This window comes from Bombina bombina, chromosome 5 (genome assembly GCF_027579735.1).
Source record: "Bombina bombina isolate aBomBom1 chromosome 5, aBomBom1.pri, whole genome shotgun sequence".
Classification (NCBI taxonomy): Eukaryota; Metazoa; Chordata; class Amphibia; order Anura; family Bombinatoridae; genus Bombina; species Bombina bombina.
In genome coordinates, this window is record NC_069503.1 from 743830660 (window position 1) to 743848404 (window position 17745).

The 17745-nt window shown below is 34.8% G+C and overlaps 1 protein-coding gene across 1 annotated transcript; it reads right to left on the minus strand.

Annotated features, from left to right (window-relative positions):
- Positions 1-3761: 3761 nt before the first annotated feature.
- LOC128661610 (prolactin-like) lies at positions 3762-6998 on the minus strand. Its single transcript, XM_053715844.1, has 4 exons — positions 6720-6998; positions 6031-6138; positions 4144-4323; positions 3762-3953 (listed from the first exon to the last, which is right to left on the minus strand). The coding sequence occupies exons 1-4, from the start codon at positions 6996-6998 to the stop codon at positions 3762-3764; spliced, it is 759 nt and encodes a 252-aa protein (XP_053571819.1).
- Positions 6999-17745: the final 10747 nt, after the last annotated feature.

The following is a 17745-nucleotide window of genomic DNA, read 5'->3' on the forward strand; positions in this document are numbered from 1 at the left end:
ATTTTCGGAAATTCAAATGCATATTACAAGTGGTGCTCTGTTAAAATTAACGCAACTTCCTATGTGTGAAATCACGGTAATCTATGCTCCGTATATTTTCTATGGGTAGCGTTGAGTGGTAATATGCGCTTGTATTACAAGTTGAAAGTAAATTAATTTGCTCAACTGCTATCACATTTACCTCTCAAACTTTTTACACAACCTGAAAGGTCACATAAAGAGTTTGTTAAAGAGGAAACAGTTATTATTAGTATTTTTATTATTATCAGGTACCAACAGATTCCGCAGCACTGTAAATATAGGCGGTATACAAGATAACATTTATAGGGATCAAATGGGCAGAGAGCCCTGACGAGTGTTGCACTGTTGTAGTCAGCTCCCATGAAGGTGATCTACAAACAGCTGGGCTCATAGGCTTACATGCTAGTGGGTTCCAGGGGATAGCAACAGTTGCACTAAACTACACTTTGAACCCTTAAACCGCCACCCCCCATATCGCAAACTTCCTCTTTACACTATTAACCCCTAAACCACCACATTCCCCTAATGCAAAGTAATCTTCTACACTGTTAACCCCTAAACCAACACACTCCCCACTGCAAAGTAAGCTTCTACACTGTTAACCCCTAAACCACCACACTCCCCCACTGCAAAGTAAACGTCTACACTGTTAACTCCTAAACTGCTAGCCCCCCCATCGCAAAATCCCCACTACACTATTAACACCTAACACCCCCTAAGTTAACTAAAAATAGACTAACCCAATCTATCTAATGTTAAAAGTTGTAAGGTTTTTTCACAAAAAAAGCAGGTTCAATTTAGGCCATGCCCTACAATACAACCTTTTAAGGCTATTTGTAGATAAGTTTTAAAATAGTTTTTTTTATTTTGGGGTGTTTTTTTGGGGAATGTTTAGAATAGGCATAACTTTTTATTATTTTGGTAATATGTTTGTTATTTTTTGTAATGTTAGAAGTTTTTAAGTAATGTTAGCTTGTTTGTTTGTTTTTAACAGTATTGGTAGTTTTTTTAAAATATTAATGGTAGTTTTTTTTTTTTTTAAAACTTAGTTTTTTTTGTAAAGTTAGGGTTAGTCTATTTTGGGTTAACTTAGGGGGCGGTATGTTAGGGGGTTTAGATTTTAGTGGGTTAATTTGCATTGGGGGGCTTAGGGTTTAGAGGTTAATAGTGCAGTCGGTCAATTTGCGTTTGGGGCTTGCAGATTAGGGGTTAATAGCGTAGTTGGTTAATTTGCATTGGGGGGCTAGGTTTTAGAGGTTAATAGTGTAGTGGGTTAATTTGCATTGAGGAAGCTTGCGGTTTAGGGATTAATAGTGCAGTAGGTTAATTTATGTTGGGAGGCTTGCATTTTAGGGGTTAATAGTGTAGTGGTTTAGGTTGCATTGGGGGCTTGCAGTTTAGGGGTTAATAGTGTAGCGGATTACTTTGTGGTGGGCTATGTTACAATAGTGAATTGCTGCTCTTTCAGCAAAGGATAACAAGATAATGAAGCAAATTTAAAAATAGAAATCAATTCAAAAGTTGTTTAAATTTGTATGTTCTGTCCAAATCATGAAAGAAAATATTTGGGTTTCCTTTCCTTTTAAGTCCCTATTTGCTTATATACATTATGTATATATAAAAATGACTGTAATACCACTTTATGTTCTAAACTTACTGGTTATTTTTTGTGGTTTGAGTGTAGAGATCTACATTTACTGGTTTTAAATGTGTTCAATGTTTGTAAAACTATTACTGTAGAGTGAAAAAAAAAGTTAATTCTTATTCAGCTATTGCAATATTTATCACTTCTCCGACAGATATATTAATTTCCCTATATATGCAATAACAAACTTTAAAAAAAATTACCATGGGGTTTAAAAAGGCATAAAAGAGACTGCTCTAACATTTTATTATTGCTAGTAGGTTAACTATATGGTTAAAGTCATCTGATCACCAATACACTACTGGAAGCAAGCTGTAAACATCTGGTGAGTCAATGTGAAGGGACAAATGTGTGTATCCACTAATTACCTGCTAGCTTCCAGTAGTACATTACTGCTCATGAGCCTACCTGTGTAAGCTTTTAGGTAATTTATACTAAATGAACAAAGTCAATTTGATAACAGAACTCAATTGGAAAGCCTCTGAAATGTTATGTTCTATCAGAATCATAAAAGTTTAATTTTGATTTTTATGTACTTTTAAAAGACAATTTTGTATAAATTTTTTTTGTTAAGGGTTTCACCTCCATAACTACTCCATTTGCTTCTAGATGTGTTAAACAATACAAGGTGATATCAAAATCAATCTCTTAGTGATTTCCACTAGTCAGCTACATTTTGCAGAATCATCAATCATTATTATTCTGTTAAATATTCTGTATTTTGAGTGTTTTTGCAGAGGACAACTAATTTATTAAATATAATTTGCTGCTGTGAAATTTTACTATATCTTTTTAAGGATGCAAAGTTATTGTGGTGGTGTGATGCAAAATACATTAATAAAAGCAGAACCCAGAGGGACATAAAATGTTTATAGACCATAACATTTTGGGGTGGAAAAGGTTGAAAAACTGTATGTCAAGACTGCAGCTGGAACTGATGTTGGACATCTTTTTCTACTATATATTACTTCTTTATTTATTTATTCATTTATTTATTTTAAATCACATTAAATACCTCTCTTCATGCCATGTGTGTAGTTGGGGCCTTAAAAAAGGGCAGTTTTATGCACCTCACTATAGCAACCCATAGCTGAAGCTGGGGGCACAGTTAAGACTCAAGGTTTGACTGCTGGGCGTGTGGGTTAAGTTTTTTAACTTGAGAACCCGTCCACCTCAATGTGCATCAAATGGGCAGCAGACCCTATATGTCCGCTGTTTAGATGTATCATTACACACTCACTTCTGTGTGTAATGCCGCACCCTTGTGACCACTGCTTCTTACATTGCATGTGTTCAAAAGGAGCCTAGACTGCTTATCACCTTGAGCCCTTAGTCTGTATGTATGTAGAAAGCTTTTGGGGTATTTTTTGGTGTTTCATAAAACAGGTGAGAAGCACAAAAATGTTTCCCTTGTAGCGGAGTTTTTACAGCAGAGGTGTATGGAAGTCATTGGGCTCCATTTACTAAGCTCGCCTGAAACAATAGTTAAGTAGCAGTGGTCTTAAGACCACTGCTCCTTAACCTGTCCACCACCTATTGGTAGATTGAAATAATCCCAATCTGATATGATCTGGATGATTGACAGCCCCTGCTAGTTGCTGATTGATTGCCAGCGAGTTGGGGGTGGCATTGCACAAGCATTACTAGCCAAATGCTTGTGCAATGTTAAATGCAGACAGAGTACGCAGCAGATCATGTCACCTGAGTCCTATTAAATGGAGCCTATATGGAGCCTATAGTGATTGAAAGGTGGGGGCTCACCTGGCACACCCCAGACAAACAGCCCTAAAGGTCCATTCATTGTTGGTGTGAGAGGGTCTGTTAATGTTATTATGTTTAATGTTATGGTTATCATACTGATTAATAATATTATTTAAATAAACACTCTGATTCACAGTAGATTGTTTGCTGTTTTATTTATTAGTAACACTTGCTAAATATGATAAAGTTTCATTTACATCTATATAAGACTATTGTAAATTCACATTAAATATATATATATTGCAAGCTTTATTTTGGTTTAGCTACTCCAGTAACAGATATGCAAAATATTTTTTTTTTTACGTTTTTTTGTGAATGATATGAAAATGAAAGCTTAACAGTTGCTGTCATGAATAAGGCGACACTTTAAAACTTTTAAGTAATTGTCAATCTTATGTGAATCTCTGTTAAGACAGTGAAGTAAGTTGTAAAATGCAAAGAGACGGGCATTCTCATCAGCAAAGTGCGCAGTGGGAGGACCAGACCAAAGTGTGTAGACTTCATTTTCTAGGTCACCAGGATGAATCTATGAGAAAAATCAATATAATGTTTTATTAAATTGTAAGATTATTTAAATAATATTTTGTATGAATATTTTAACAAAGTAATTTACATTTCATATGTCAAATTTATTTACACAACCTATGATAAATTGATTATACAGGATGGGAAACATTTATTCAGTTCTACAGTGAATGCTATACAATTACGCTCACCCTTCCAACAATTTTTTCCATTCCTTCCAGGAGTCGTTTTGTTTGTTCCTCAATCTCTACAGCTTTCCATCTAAAAGTGTCTGGTGCTTCCCTGATGTCTTGTATTTCAGACACCATGTGAACCAATGGATCATTCCAGGACCTCAGAACTCTAAGCACTAAGTTTAGCAAGTCTTCATGCTTTCAAGTTACATAAAAGAGACAATTAATAAAATGAACAACAGTACAAATCACACACCACTTAAACATTTAGCGTAGTATAAGCACAGCCAACAACCATTCAGTGCACCCTATACTTTCAATGAATATTACAACCGTGATAAATATTGCTCATTTTACAAGTTGAAAGATAGGGTATGCACTTAAGCAAAAACCAAAAAAGCTAGAAGTATTAGGGCGGCCTGATACCTTGAAGTATTAGGGTTAAAATAAAAGTTTTACAAAACACATATAAACATATAAAAATTAAGTGTTACACTTATATATATATATATATACTCTGTATGTATACATTTTTAGTAAAAAAAATATCAGCTTAATATAGGAAATATATATAAATGTCTACATATGTTATGTGTGTATGCATACATGTGTATATATATATATATATATATATATATATATATATATATGTATACATGAATACTTGTGTTTATATGTGCAAACATACATGCATATAAATACACACACACATATATATACAGTATATATATATATGCATACACTTCTGAGCACTTCCCAGTCAGATACCTTGAAATGTGCAATATCATTTTTTTAATAGAAATACTTGAAATTATTATTGTTCTTCACTTAGAAGAAAAAAATGTTCTTTTTGTTTTAGAATATATATTTATATATATTCATATAAATATATAGCTATATACTTATTTATATTAGACTATGAAGAATATAGATATTTGAAGTTTTCCTTCTTATATCACTTGAATCCTTATCATCTTGCTACCCTGGAGAAAACCATTTTGAGAGAATGGTTAAAGGGGCATTAAATTCACAATTAAAATGTAATGGTTTAGAAAGTACAACTTTCCAAATTACTCCCATTATCAAATTGTGCACATTTTGTGTGCACGCTTTTTACTGAGCATGTTCAAAAGTTTCAGCATATATGTATGCAAGTCTGTGATTGACTGTCACATGACACAGGGGCAGGACAATGAAAGGAAACTTTGAAATGTGTCACTACTGCTCATTTGAAAGTCAAAGTAAGTGCTATTGCATTGTCTCTTTAAATTAAATCTAGGAGAGTGAAAATTGTCTTGCCTTTCCTGGTCTTGTTGAGGCAAAAAAACAAAGGTTAAAGTTTAGGAAGCAGAAACTAAACAAAAAGGCAAATGTATGCAGTTTATAAACCGAGTGTCCTGAAGGTAAAATCTACTCAGTTAAAATAGGTACAAATCTTGAACAGCATTTTTGGCATTTTCCAGTACAATATAAACTGAATGTCTTTCAAAACAATTTATTTTGCAATTTAGAAAGTCATAGTTGGTCATTGGAATAAATAAGATAGGAAATTATTTCTACAGCTATAGATCAAGTAATGGCCATGAGGACTGTGAAATAAGATGGAGAGGAATTATTGTCATTTTAACTTTTTTTAATTACACATTTTTTATGGTGCCATTTGATTATTTTGTATATGTAAGTTTTCTTTTCATTTAAACATTTGTTTTATATTTTACTATATATTTACATTACAAGAAAATACAAATATACAAGAAGGATATTTAGGTTTTAAAAATTCTTTAAATCTCATATTTTGCCCAGGACTTTCATTATCACATAGCGTATTTAATTCTTGGTTATAAACAGAAGCAGCGTCATTAGTTGCCTCTCTATTTATGAGTTTTCCATCTAAACCAGACTTACTTGAATCTGTTGGGCCTGCTCCTTGTCTTCTGGAGTCTTCAGTGAGGAGGTATGGCAGCTCATTATAGACTTTTCAAAAAACCTGCTGCTTGGTGTAAACTGTTGATCCTAGTAAAGGATAATCATACTTGTTTATTATTTGTACATTAATTATTTTTAAAGGAGGACTGACAGGTAATATTTTGAGACCATCTGCAAATTATTAAGTGCTAATAATATATTAACTAGCTAGATTACCTTCAAATTGACTAATTTGTTTCAAAATCAAAACTGTATGGTAATAGCTATGTTTATTAGACCCACAAAGGTAAAATATTGTAAGTATTCAACTTAAATTAAGTTAGATGGCATAGATTACACTATGAATTACGTATTACTATATTCTTTATGTGGTTAGATTTTCTAATACTTTAACACCCCCCTCTCTTTTATCATTATTTTCATTCCTCATTGTACTGGGTAGTGCAGAGTTCCAAGTGACTAATTTGCTAATTTGTGGCTTCTTTCACCTGTGAAAATTGTGGTTTACCCCCTAAAGTTATCATCACAATTTGCTCATGACTGCACTCATTAGAAAGATACATTTATTAAATAGTACATTTTAAAATAAATAAAATATAATTACTTTTTCCCCTGCCTCAAATAAAATTGTAAATAAATCAAAATATTAAATTGCTCTATGTACTTACAAATTCTTTGAACATTTCAGAAGAGAGGGAATGTATATAGTGTGAAAGTTTCACTGCTCGGTCAAAGAGGGCTCCTGTAGATAACTGGCAATTAGTTCCTCCATTTGGGCATATTGGTAGAGACATTACCCCATGTCCTATTACTAGTAGAGTTACTAGCATTACATCTGTATAAACAAAGGAACATTTCAGGTCTATGAGAAGTTGTAGTAACCAGTTTATATTTTTCTCTATAAATCCTACTATTGAAACATAAGAATGAACACAATATGGAATCATCTCTGCAGCATGTTAATTAATATTTAAAAATAGGCTTTTACATTTTCCATAAATTTGTTTGCATGTTTTTTGTGCATAAAATCATAAGAGTTATTTTTATTGGTAAAATAAGTTTTGGAAGTATAAGTTTATCTTAATAAAGAAATATAAAGTTGAACATCAAATGTATTTGATTTAAATTCCCTATGGGACAAATGTATATTAAACAGTTTTCTGATCTATGATCACTTTATATATTTTCTAATAATATTTTCTATAAAGAAAAATATATAAATGCAACATGTATTAATTCTAAAAAAATATGTATTTAAAATATATGAAATGAAGATTACCTTTCAATGAAGCATCCATCAGATAAATCATTATTGCCAAATATCTCACCGGTGGGAAGTCAGTGTCTAGTATCCATGTGTCATGAGAGCAGTATTTATATACACTTCAACATCTTTTGAATACATTTATCGCTTAACTCATAATCACAAACATGAAATTTTCTTACCTTTTAATTCATATTCACAAATGTATTGTTGGAATTGATGTGATACATTTATTTATCTTAATTAAAACAGGATAGTTGACAATCAGCCAAAAACTGTTAAGATTATATGTATTATATTAACCATTTGTTTAAATTAGATTTATTTGTCTCTAATCATTCACTTTGAAAACAATTAAAAAGTTACAGAATGTCATATATCAATTATATTTGAGGGTTCTCCTCATACACAACCTACTAGTGAGAAATGTAAATGTTTTCCAATAATTAACATTCAGTGGACTAGTAAACTTTATTGAGTAGATCAGTAACATTTTTCTATTACCAAAGGCCTTAATTTTAAGGATACTTTAAAGAGCCTTAAAACATTTTAATCATGTTTCTTAAAAGATCAACAAAGCATAAATTATTTAGCTAAAAAAAAAAAGCAAAACAAAAACGAAAAAATAATCAGGTAAATTATGAGATGTGCGTTCGTCTTTTAACGCTGAAAAAATGGTAATTTCAGCGTTAAAACAGCACCGCAGCCATTACAAGTCTTGTCGGTGTAGCTGTACCACAAGCCTTTTAGCCTGTAACGCAACGTTAGTCCTGCACTCGTAAAAATGACGTTTTTTTCATGGGACTTCCATAGCGCTGCAATTACGAGTTTTGCGGTGATGCTAAAAAGCTTGTGTTCCAGCCTAAACCGACAAGATCCGTTTTGCAATCTAGCAGTAGTTATGAGTTTTACGCTACAAAACTGTTACATAAAACTCATAACTAAAGTGTTACAAAGTACAATAAACACCCATAAACTACCTTTTAACCCTTAAACCGAGGCCCTCCCGCATCGCAAATACTATATTTAAGTTATTAACCCCTAATCTGCCGCTCCCGACATCTCCGCCACTATTAAAAATGATTAACCCCTATTCCACCACTCCCCGACATCGCCGCCACTATACTAAAGTTATTAATCCCTAAACCCCCACCCTCCAGCATCGCAAACACTATTTAAATATTATTAACCCCTAATCTGCCATCCGCTCACATTGCCCCCACTATACTAAAGTTATTAACCCCTAATTCCGCCACCACTATAATAAACCTAATAACCCCAAAACCGAAAGCACCCCACAATGAAATATAATAAATAAACCTATTAACCCGAAAAACCGAAAGCCCCCAAATTGCAATAAACTACCAATTAAATAAAATTAAAATACACATTAAAAAAATCCTAACACTACTCTAAAAATTACAAACTATCTAATTACGAAAAATAAACAAAATTATCAAAAATAAAAAAGAATTACACCTAATCTAATAGCCCTATAAAAATAAAAAAGCCCCCCCAAAATAATAAAAAAAATCCCTAGCCTACAATAAGCTACCAATAGCCCTTAAAAGGGCCTTTTGTAGGGCATTGCCCTACGTTAAACAGTTTTTTTTTACCTGTAAAAAAATACAAAGACCCCCCAACAGTAAAAGCCACCACCCAACCAACCCCCCAAAATAAAAAAACCTAACTCTAACAAAAACCTAAGCTACCCATTGCCCTGTAAAGGGCATTTGTATGGACATTGCCCTTAAAATGGCATATAGCTCTTTTGCATTGCCCTGAAAAGAGCATTTAGCTCTTTTACAAATAGTCCAAACCATAAACTAAAAAAAAAAAAACACCCAAAAAAACCTTAAAAAATCCTAACACTAACCCCCAAAGATCCACTTACAGTTGCTGAAGTCCCGTTTGAACGATCTTCATCCCAGTGGTTCCATCTTCATCCAGGTGGCTCCATCTTCATCCAGGCAGCAAAATCTTCACCCAGGCGGCAGGCGGTTCAAACTTCATCCAGACGGCTCCATCTTCATCCTGGCGGCATCTTCTATCTTCATCCCAGCGATGTGTTCTATGTTCATCCCGGGGGCGTGGAGCATCTTCTTCATATGGTCGCCGCTGTATGCTGAACCTTCAATGCAAGGTACGTGATTCAAAATGGCGTCCCTTGCATTCCTATTGGCTGATTTGATTTTGGAAATTCAAATCAGCCAATAGGATGAGCTACTGAAATCCTATTGGCTGTTCAAATCAGCCAATAGGATGAGAGCTACTGAAATTTTATTGGCTGATTTAAAAGGTCATATAATAGATTAGATTAAAAAAAGGCAATAATAAATGTAAAAATAGTCAATCTAATTCAATCTTTAGAGATACTCTTTGATTCCTGTTTTTTTAATAAAAAAAACCCTACCAGGTGAACTAACAGTTATATTTTTATAAAGGTCTACCCACCCATTTAACACAAACAATCATAACCTTTGATTCTGTTTTTAGATTAAAATATAGCTGTTATATTATTATCTGCTATAATTATTATCATTTATTTGTGGAGCACCAACAACACATAGGTGCAAAATGTCATGGTTACATTTGTAAGAGGCAACAATAAACTAGATGATTGAATAGATGGCACTGTTTGTGAATCGCCAACTGTTGTAGATCACCTTGAAAAGGTCATTTACAGGATAGCTGGGCTTATGCGCTTATATGCTAAGGTTACATGCTATTGTATTAGAAACATAGAAATATAAAATTTGGTGGTAGATAAGAACCAAAAGGCCAATCAAGTCCACCCATATTACTTGTGCAGTGTAAACACCTATTTCGTAGCATAGCCTTAGGAATGTTATAGACATTTTTTAATTCTTTTACAGTCCTTGTGTTTACCATCTCTATTGGAAGTTTATTCTATGAATGTACCATTGAGACTGTAATTGTCCTTTTGATTTTTGGCTCCTAAATGCATACATTTGCTCTTGGTAATAATCAATTTTAGATCCCATTTATTTGTCCAGTCATCCAGTTATTTAATATCACTGCTCATTTGATCCACCCCTCCTGAAACATCAACTCTGTTACAAATTTTTGTATCTTTAGCAAACAAGCCCACCTTCTCCTTAAGCCCACAACCAATATCACAGATGATCATGTTAAAAAAAAAAACAGGCCCAAGGACTGATCTATGGGGACACCATTAGTAACTGACCACTCAATTGAACCTATTCTGTTGATTGAAACACTCTGCCTTATATCATTAACTCCTTCTATGCACATGATGATCTATAGCTTGTCATGCACATCACAGCCTGAATGCACATAATGAGCCCTTTTTGTAATGCAGGAGGATTGCATTTAAAACACTGTTTTTGGTGATCCCCCACACTACAGGCTGGAGATCATTGGTGGCATAGTGGGTGGCACTCCCAGGCATCATGGGAGTGTGTGGTGATGTCACAAAGGGGCTGAACCAAGTAGCTGCACAGGAGCTGGATGGGGGGGGATTATTGAAACCCCTACATCTCAACTCTCTTTTAGCAGCTAAAAACCTCAGAGACCCTTCCTTTGAAAGAAAATTGTCTGCTCGTTTAAATGGTGATGGTCTTGGAGCAGAAATATCAAGCAGATTTTCTTTTAAAACTTAAAAAAAAAAAAAACTTTGCCTGAGAAAGTTGCATTATATACACCAGTGATTTGCAACCTTTTTTTGCCGTGGCACACTTTTTTACATTAAAAAATCCTGTGGCACACCACCATCCCAAAACTTTACAAAATCACACATTGTAGCAAAATATATGATATATAATACAGTATATCTAATGCAATTTATATATATATATATATATATACACACACTGTACTGTGCTGTCATGCCTCCTACAAACTACATGACATATTGATGAGCCTGTCACATACCTCCCAATATTTCAAAATTTGAAAGAGGGACACCCCCGCACTGTTGTCAGTCTGCCGCAGCACACCTGAGGATCTCTCACGGCACACCAGTGTGCCACGGCACACTGGTTGAAAAACACTGATATACACAATAAAAAATAAATAATCTGTTATGTCTATAATATATAATAAAAAAAGTTTATTTTCCAGTAGACAAGTCCCTTTCTTAAAAAAAAAAATGCATTTTGTCTTTATAGTCAGGTGATCACTGCAGTAATAGTTCACACCCTGCAAAAAAAAAAGTACTTTTATTTCTGTACTGCACAATGGGGCATCTCGAATCTATCTTATAACCCCAAAAAGCCTGCATGGGCCCCTATTTCACATGTAGCCAATGTTCTCTCTAAGGCCAGATTTGTGTGATCCAGCAGTGAAACAGTTATAGCTAGATTACTAGTAGAGCTTTAAATATCGCTTTGAAGAAAGTGATATTTGCGCTCCACTGAGTAATATCTGTGCACAATAATGTCCTCTGATATAAGTTTTTAGCAATTCAAACGCAACCTCGCATTCGCATTGATTGGAAGCATTGCGCTCATTGCACACATATATATATATATACACATATTAACACATAAATATATATGTATATAAGCATATACATATATATATATTTACTGGGAACACAGAGTTCCCATAGACCGCAATGTAAAGACACTTTTCAGTGCAGCTTTTTTTTTTAACACCCCACTCCCACCAACTTTAACCCCAAAATACTGCCTAGTGATGCTGCTATTATTATTTTTTTAATATACTACACTAAACTGTATTTTGGGGCCATTTGGGGCAGATTTATAAAATTAACTAGAGATCTAATCTCTGGTTAATTTTATAAATGCTAATTGCTACCGTGAGCTCGCAGTATCAATAACCTGCCACTTGTATTGGCTGATTAATTACTGTGGTTGCAAATTGGCAAATTTGCCCGTTTGCGGGTGAATGATAATTTAGCGCTCCACTTGTAATCTAGCACTTAATTAGGTAACTGCATCCTGCAATTAGCAAATGCTGCACAATGCAGACTGCAAGCTATGGTTCTCTTAACTGTTTCACTTCTGGGCCACACACAAAACTGGGAACACTGCATGTGGCCACACTTAATGATTAGTAAGGTAATCACAGTAAAAGCAGTGGTCACTGGGCCATTTTCAACATTATTCACTAAAATCTATGCAAAAATTATACATATGCTTTGCAGTTTTTCCAAAGCTATCTCACATGCCATTAATTATAAATGTGATGGCATATTGTAAATCTGCTGTCCCTGCTGGAAAAATTAATATATAATTTGTGTGGGTCACTCACTGAAATTTGACCTACAATAAGGTTTAAATGTAGGTAGCCAAAAAAGCTAAATATTGTCTGAGCAATCGGGTGAAAAAAATAAGGAATTCTAACCACTTAACAGTCTTAACATCTACTCCAAGGCAATACATTTTGTGAATGTTTGTTGTGTAGGACAGTGTCAAATACTTTACTAAAGTCTAGATACACTATATCTACGACTCCTCCCTGGTCTATTAATTTAGTTACATGTTACAAGTCACTACTTCTTGAGTTCCACTTCCTTTTACATTGAAAAACTATTTTTGTTGCTCCTTTTCTCTAGATTTAACTTGTTATCTCTTGTCACAGAATTGTCTTAGAATTAACTGTCTTCTACTGTATATGGATCCTCAATATATTTATATAAATGAATCACATCACCTGTCATTCAACTGTTTTCTAGAATAAACAGATCCATTTTCAATAATCTCCTCATAGCTTAAATCATCCATATAACCTAATTCATTTTGTAGTAGTTGCAGTCCTTTCTGAAAATGAGTCCCCAAAACTGGGTGAGTTATTACCAGGGATTGTATGGGAGCAGTATTATGCTTTCTTGTGCGGTATTCAGGCACTTTTATACTTATTTACTTCCTGCCACAGAGCACTATTTTTTAATTTGTTGTCCATGAGAATCACTGCATCATTTTCAATTTGTTTCCTTCAGTCTTGCCCCATTTCAACATAGAAAACATAGTTATTTTTGTAAAATGTATGTTTTTACTTTTGCAAATCTCCTTGCTGAACAATGATGTCACCTTAATATTAAGTTACCGTAAACAATTTAATATCACCTGCAAAACAAGATATGTTACAATCTAATCCTTCCTCAGGGATTTAAATTCTTATGAGCATAGTGGCAGCTCAGTGTTTCAGGTGTGCCCCCAATGAAGAAAAGGCAGCTTGAAGTCATCCCACTTGGGTAAGTGTTTTGTAATCTCTGCAAGCACTGTTAACACGTGGACCTCATAGGAACATGGTGTTATGACTGCATCCACATTTCATCGTGAAAGCAGATGAGGGTACTTAAATATTTAATTTACATTAATATATTGGATAGATATTTATCTCTACATTTTGAAATTTTACATTAAACACACCACACACCTATAGAGTAAATATACAAGGTAATCGAAAACGTTATGGCGTTTTATTGCAGAAGGATGCAATTAAAAACATATATACAATTGTATTATAAAATTAAAGTTTAATCATTTAAAATACTAGTTAAATAAATTAAATACATAGTTATAGAAACAAGTTAATGCAATTTCACAAATTGATATGGCAAATGACAATAATTAAGTAAAGTTATATATGTGACTAACAATCTTAAATACAAATAGTCTTACATAAGAAAAAAGTATATACATGATCAAAAGTAAAGAATAATTAGATAAGAAATATAACTGCAAAATAATACAGCAATATAACTGCAGAACAATACACTAAATGCAGCATATTTATGTGCAGTAAAGATAGAGAATATTGTGCTGCTTTGAAAGATCTATCATCATAGTACATTTAAATAATTAATTAAATTAATTAGTTAATTAATTAATTAATTAACTAAAGAATATCCAGTTAAACATTTAAATGGATTAGGCAATCCAAAAGCTCATCAATTAAAATGTATTTCCCTTAATGGTCCATGTATAGACACTTAAATGAATACAGCCATTACAGATCTAAATAATAAGAATGTATGGTTCCTTAAATTGCTTATATGTATAATCTGTGTGATATTTAGTTTCAGTTTTTGACAAGAGTATTTAATGAACCAATATTTAATACCTCATTGCCCGAATAATTGTTTAAGGCTAATATATCTATGCTCCTGAATCCTAACAAAGATCAATTTAGTCAGGGAAGTCATAGTATGAAATTGTTAATTAATGTATATGTAAAAAATATTTGAAATTTGAAATGTATTATCAACAAGGTTAATGGGTATTACACCAAGAAGTATTCATCATCACCTATGACAGAAAAGGACATTTGTAAGGGAAAAATGTAATCAATGTATTCTTTTTTTATAGAAACCAAGTAGTAAACAAACACTAGGTGCTAACTAAAGCATTTGAAAGGATAATATGGAACTTCTTTGTAAAATTTTTGATGAAGAAGATAAGACCTTCTTTCATGTACTTGAATAGGAACATTAATATCTACTCTTAAAGGGACAATCTATTTGATTTTTTATTGTTTAAAAAGATAGATAACAACTTTATTACCCATTACCCAGCTTTTCATAACCAGCATTGTTATATAAATATACTTTATAACCTCTAAGGTTGTCTGTTTCTAAGCCCCAGCAGGTTGCCCCTTATCTCAGTGTTTTTTTTTTATATCTTTCACAACAGCTAGACCTGTGCCAAATAGATACATTTGTGTTAACTCCCAATGAATGGTTATGAAAGAACAAGCACTGATTGGCTAAAATGCAAGATTGTAAAAATCACTGAGATAAGGGGCAGTCTGCAGGGACTTAGATACAGGTAATAATAGAAGTAAAAACTATATTAATATAACAGTGTTGGTTACAATTTTCAAGTAGACTGTCCCTTTAAAAACACTTAGATCATATTCCCCTATGTGAAGAACATTGGAATGTGAATACACAAATACACAGTCAGATTTTTAAAAAAAAATGAATATTGCATAAACATGATTTTTGTTTAATGTTTTCAGCTACTTGACTGCAAAGGGTTCCAATACACTTTTATTTATATATATATATATATATATATATATATATATATATATATATATATATATATATATACATATGTATTTATGTTTTTATGTGTGTACATATGTAAATACATATATAAATACATAAATACATTTGTACACACATAATATATATATATATATATATATATATATATATATATACAAAACACGGAAGGGAACTGCACTCTCATACCGGACCGGGTACACATCCCATGACCCTGCAACATGCTCAGCCCTGGGTGCCACTGGCACTCACAGGAAGCTGTGCTGTCCCCAGAGCCACAAGCAGTTAACCCCAGACAGGTCTGGGTGCAAGAACCATAGGGAAAATTACAAAACAAATTAATACAACACACAGAGAAAACCCAGCACTCACTTACAAGCTCTCAGCTAAGATTTAAAAGCAAAAATGGAAAGGTTAGTCACCGCATCTGGCCAAATGGGACAAGCTCAGGTACCACGTCAAGGTCCTCTCCAATACCTGAGACCCTAAAACAGCCACACAATGCAAGCTTTCAAATCCAAACAAACTGAAAACAAGGGAAGGGTGCACAGGAATATGTAACCACCCTAGACATATACAAAACACGGAAGGGAACTGCACTCTCATACCGGACCGGGTACACATCCCATGACCCTGCAACATGCTCAGCCCTGGGTGCCACTGGCACTCACAGGAAGCTGTGCTGTCCCCAGAGCCACAATCAGTTAACCCCAGACAGGTCTGGGTGCAAGAACCATAGGGAAAATTACAAAACAAATTAATACAACACACAGAGAAAACCCAGCACTCACTTACAAGCTCTCAGCTAAGATTTAAAAGCAAAAATGGAAAGGTTAGTCACCGCATCTGGCCAAATGGGACAAGCTCAGGTACCACGTCAAGGTCCTCTCCAATACCTGAGACCCTAAAACAGCCACACAATGCAAGCTTTCAAATCCAAACAAACTGAAAACAAGGGAAGGGTGCACAGGAATATGTAACCACCCTAGACATATACAAAACACGGAAGGGAACTGCACTCTCATACCGGACCGGGTACACATCCCATGACCCTGCAACATGCTCAGCCCTGGGTGCCACTGGCACTCACAGGAAGCTGTGCTGTCCCCAGAGCCACAAGCAGTTAACCCCAGACAGGTCTGGGTGCAAGAACCATAGGGAAAATTACAAAACAAATTAATACAACACACAGAGAAAACCCAGCACTCACTTACAAGCTCTCAGCTAAGATTTAAAAGCAAAAATGGAAAGGTTAGTCACCGCATCTGGCCAAATGGGACAAGCTCAGGTACCACGTCAAGGTCCTCTCCAATACCTGAGACCCTAAAACAGCCACACAATGCAAGCTTTCAAATCCAAACAAACTGAAAACAAGGGAAGGGTGCACAGGAATATGTAACCACCCTAGACATATACAAAACACGGAAGGGAACTGCACTCTCATACCGGACCGGGTACACATCCCATGACCCTGCAACATGCTCAGCCCTGGGTGCCACTGGCACTCACAGGAAGCTGTGCTGTCCCCAGAGCCACAAGCAGTTAACCCCAGACAGGTCTGGGTGCAAGAACCATAGGGAAAATTACAAAACAAATTAATACAACACACAGAGAAAACCCAGCACTCACTTACAAGCTCTCAGCTAAGATTTAAAAGCAAAAATGGAAAGGTTAGTCACCGCATCTGGCCAAATGGGACAAGCTCAGGTACCACGTCAAGGTCCTCTCCAATACCTGAGACCCTAAAACAGCCACACAATGCAAGCTTTCAAATCCAAACAAACCGCATGTTGCAGGGTCATGGGATGTGTACCCGGTCCGGTATGAGAGTGCAGTTCCCTTCCGTGTTTTGTATATGTCTAGGGTGGTTACATATTCCTGTGCACCCTTCCCTTGTTTTCAGTTTGTTTGGATTTGAAAGCTTGCATTGTGTGGCTGTTTTAGGGTCTCAGGTATTGGAGAGGACCTTGACGTGGTACCTGAGCTTGTCCCATTTGGCCAGATGCGGTGACTAACCTTTCCATTTTTGCTTTTAAATCTTAGCTGAGAGCTTGTAAGTGAGTGCTGGGTTTTCTCTGTGTGTTGTATTAATTTGTTTTGTAATTTTCCCTATGGTTCTTGCACCCAGACCTGTCTGGGGTTAACTGCTTGTGGCTCTGGGGACAGCACAGCTTCCTGTGAGTGCCAGTGGCACCCAGGGCTGAGCATGTTGCAGGGTCATGGGATGTGTACCCGGTCCGGTATGAGAGTGCAGTTCCCTTCCGTGTTTTGTATATGTCTAGGGTGGTTACATATTCCTGTGCACCCTTCCCTTGTTTTCAGTTTGTTTGGATTTGAAAGCTTGCATTGTGTGGCTGTTTTAGGGTCTCAGGTATTGGAGAGGACCTTGACGTGGTACCTGAGCTTGTCC

Bases quoted from the DNA above. Each gene is read 5' to 3' on its own strand.
- LOC128661610 (XM_053715844.1), bottom strand. From the start codon at position 6,998: ATGATTCCATATTGTGTTCATTCTTATGTTTCAATAGTAGGATTTATA. The intron at 4,324-6,030 runs GTAAGTCTGGTT...GTAACTTGAAAG, and splicing joins AGCAGGCCCAACAGATTCAA to CATGAAGACTTGCTAAACTT. The intron at 3,954-4,143 runs GTGAGCGTAATT...TTTTTCTCATAG, and splicing joins TGGAAAAAATTGTTGGAAGG to ATTCATCCTGGTGACCTAGA.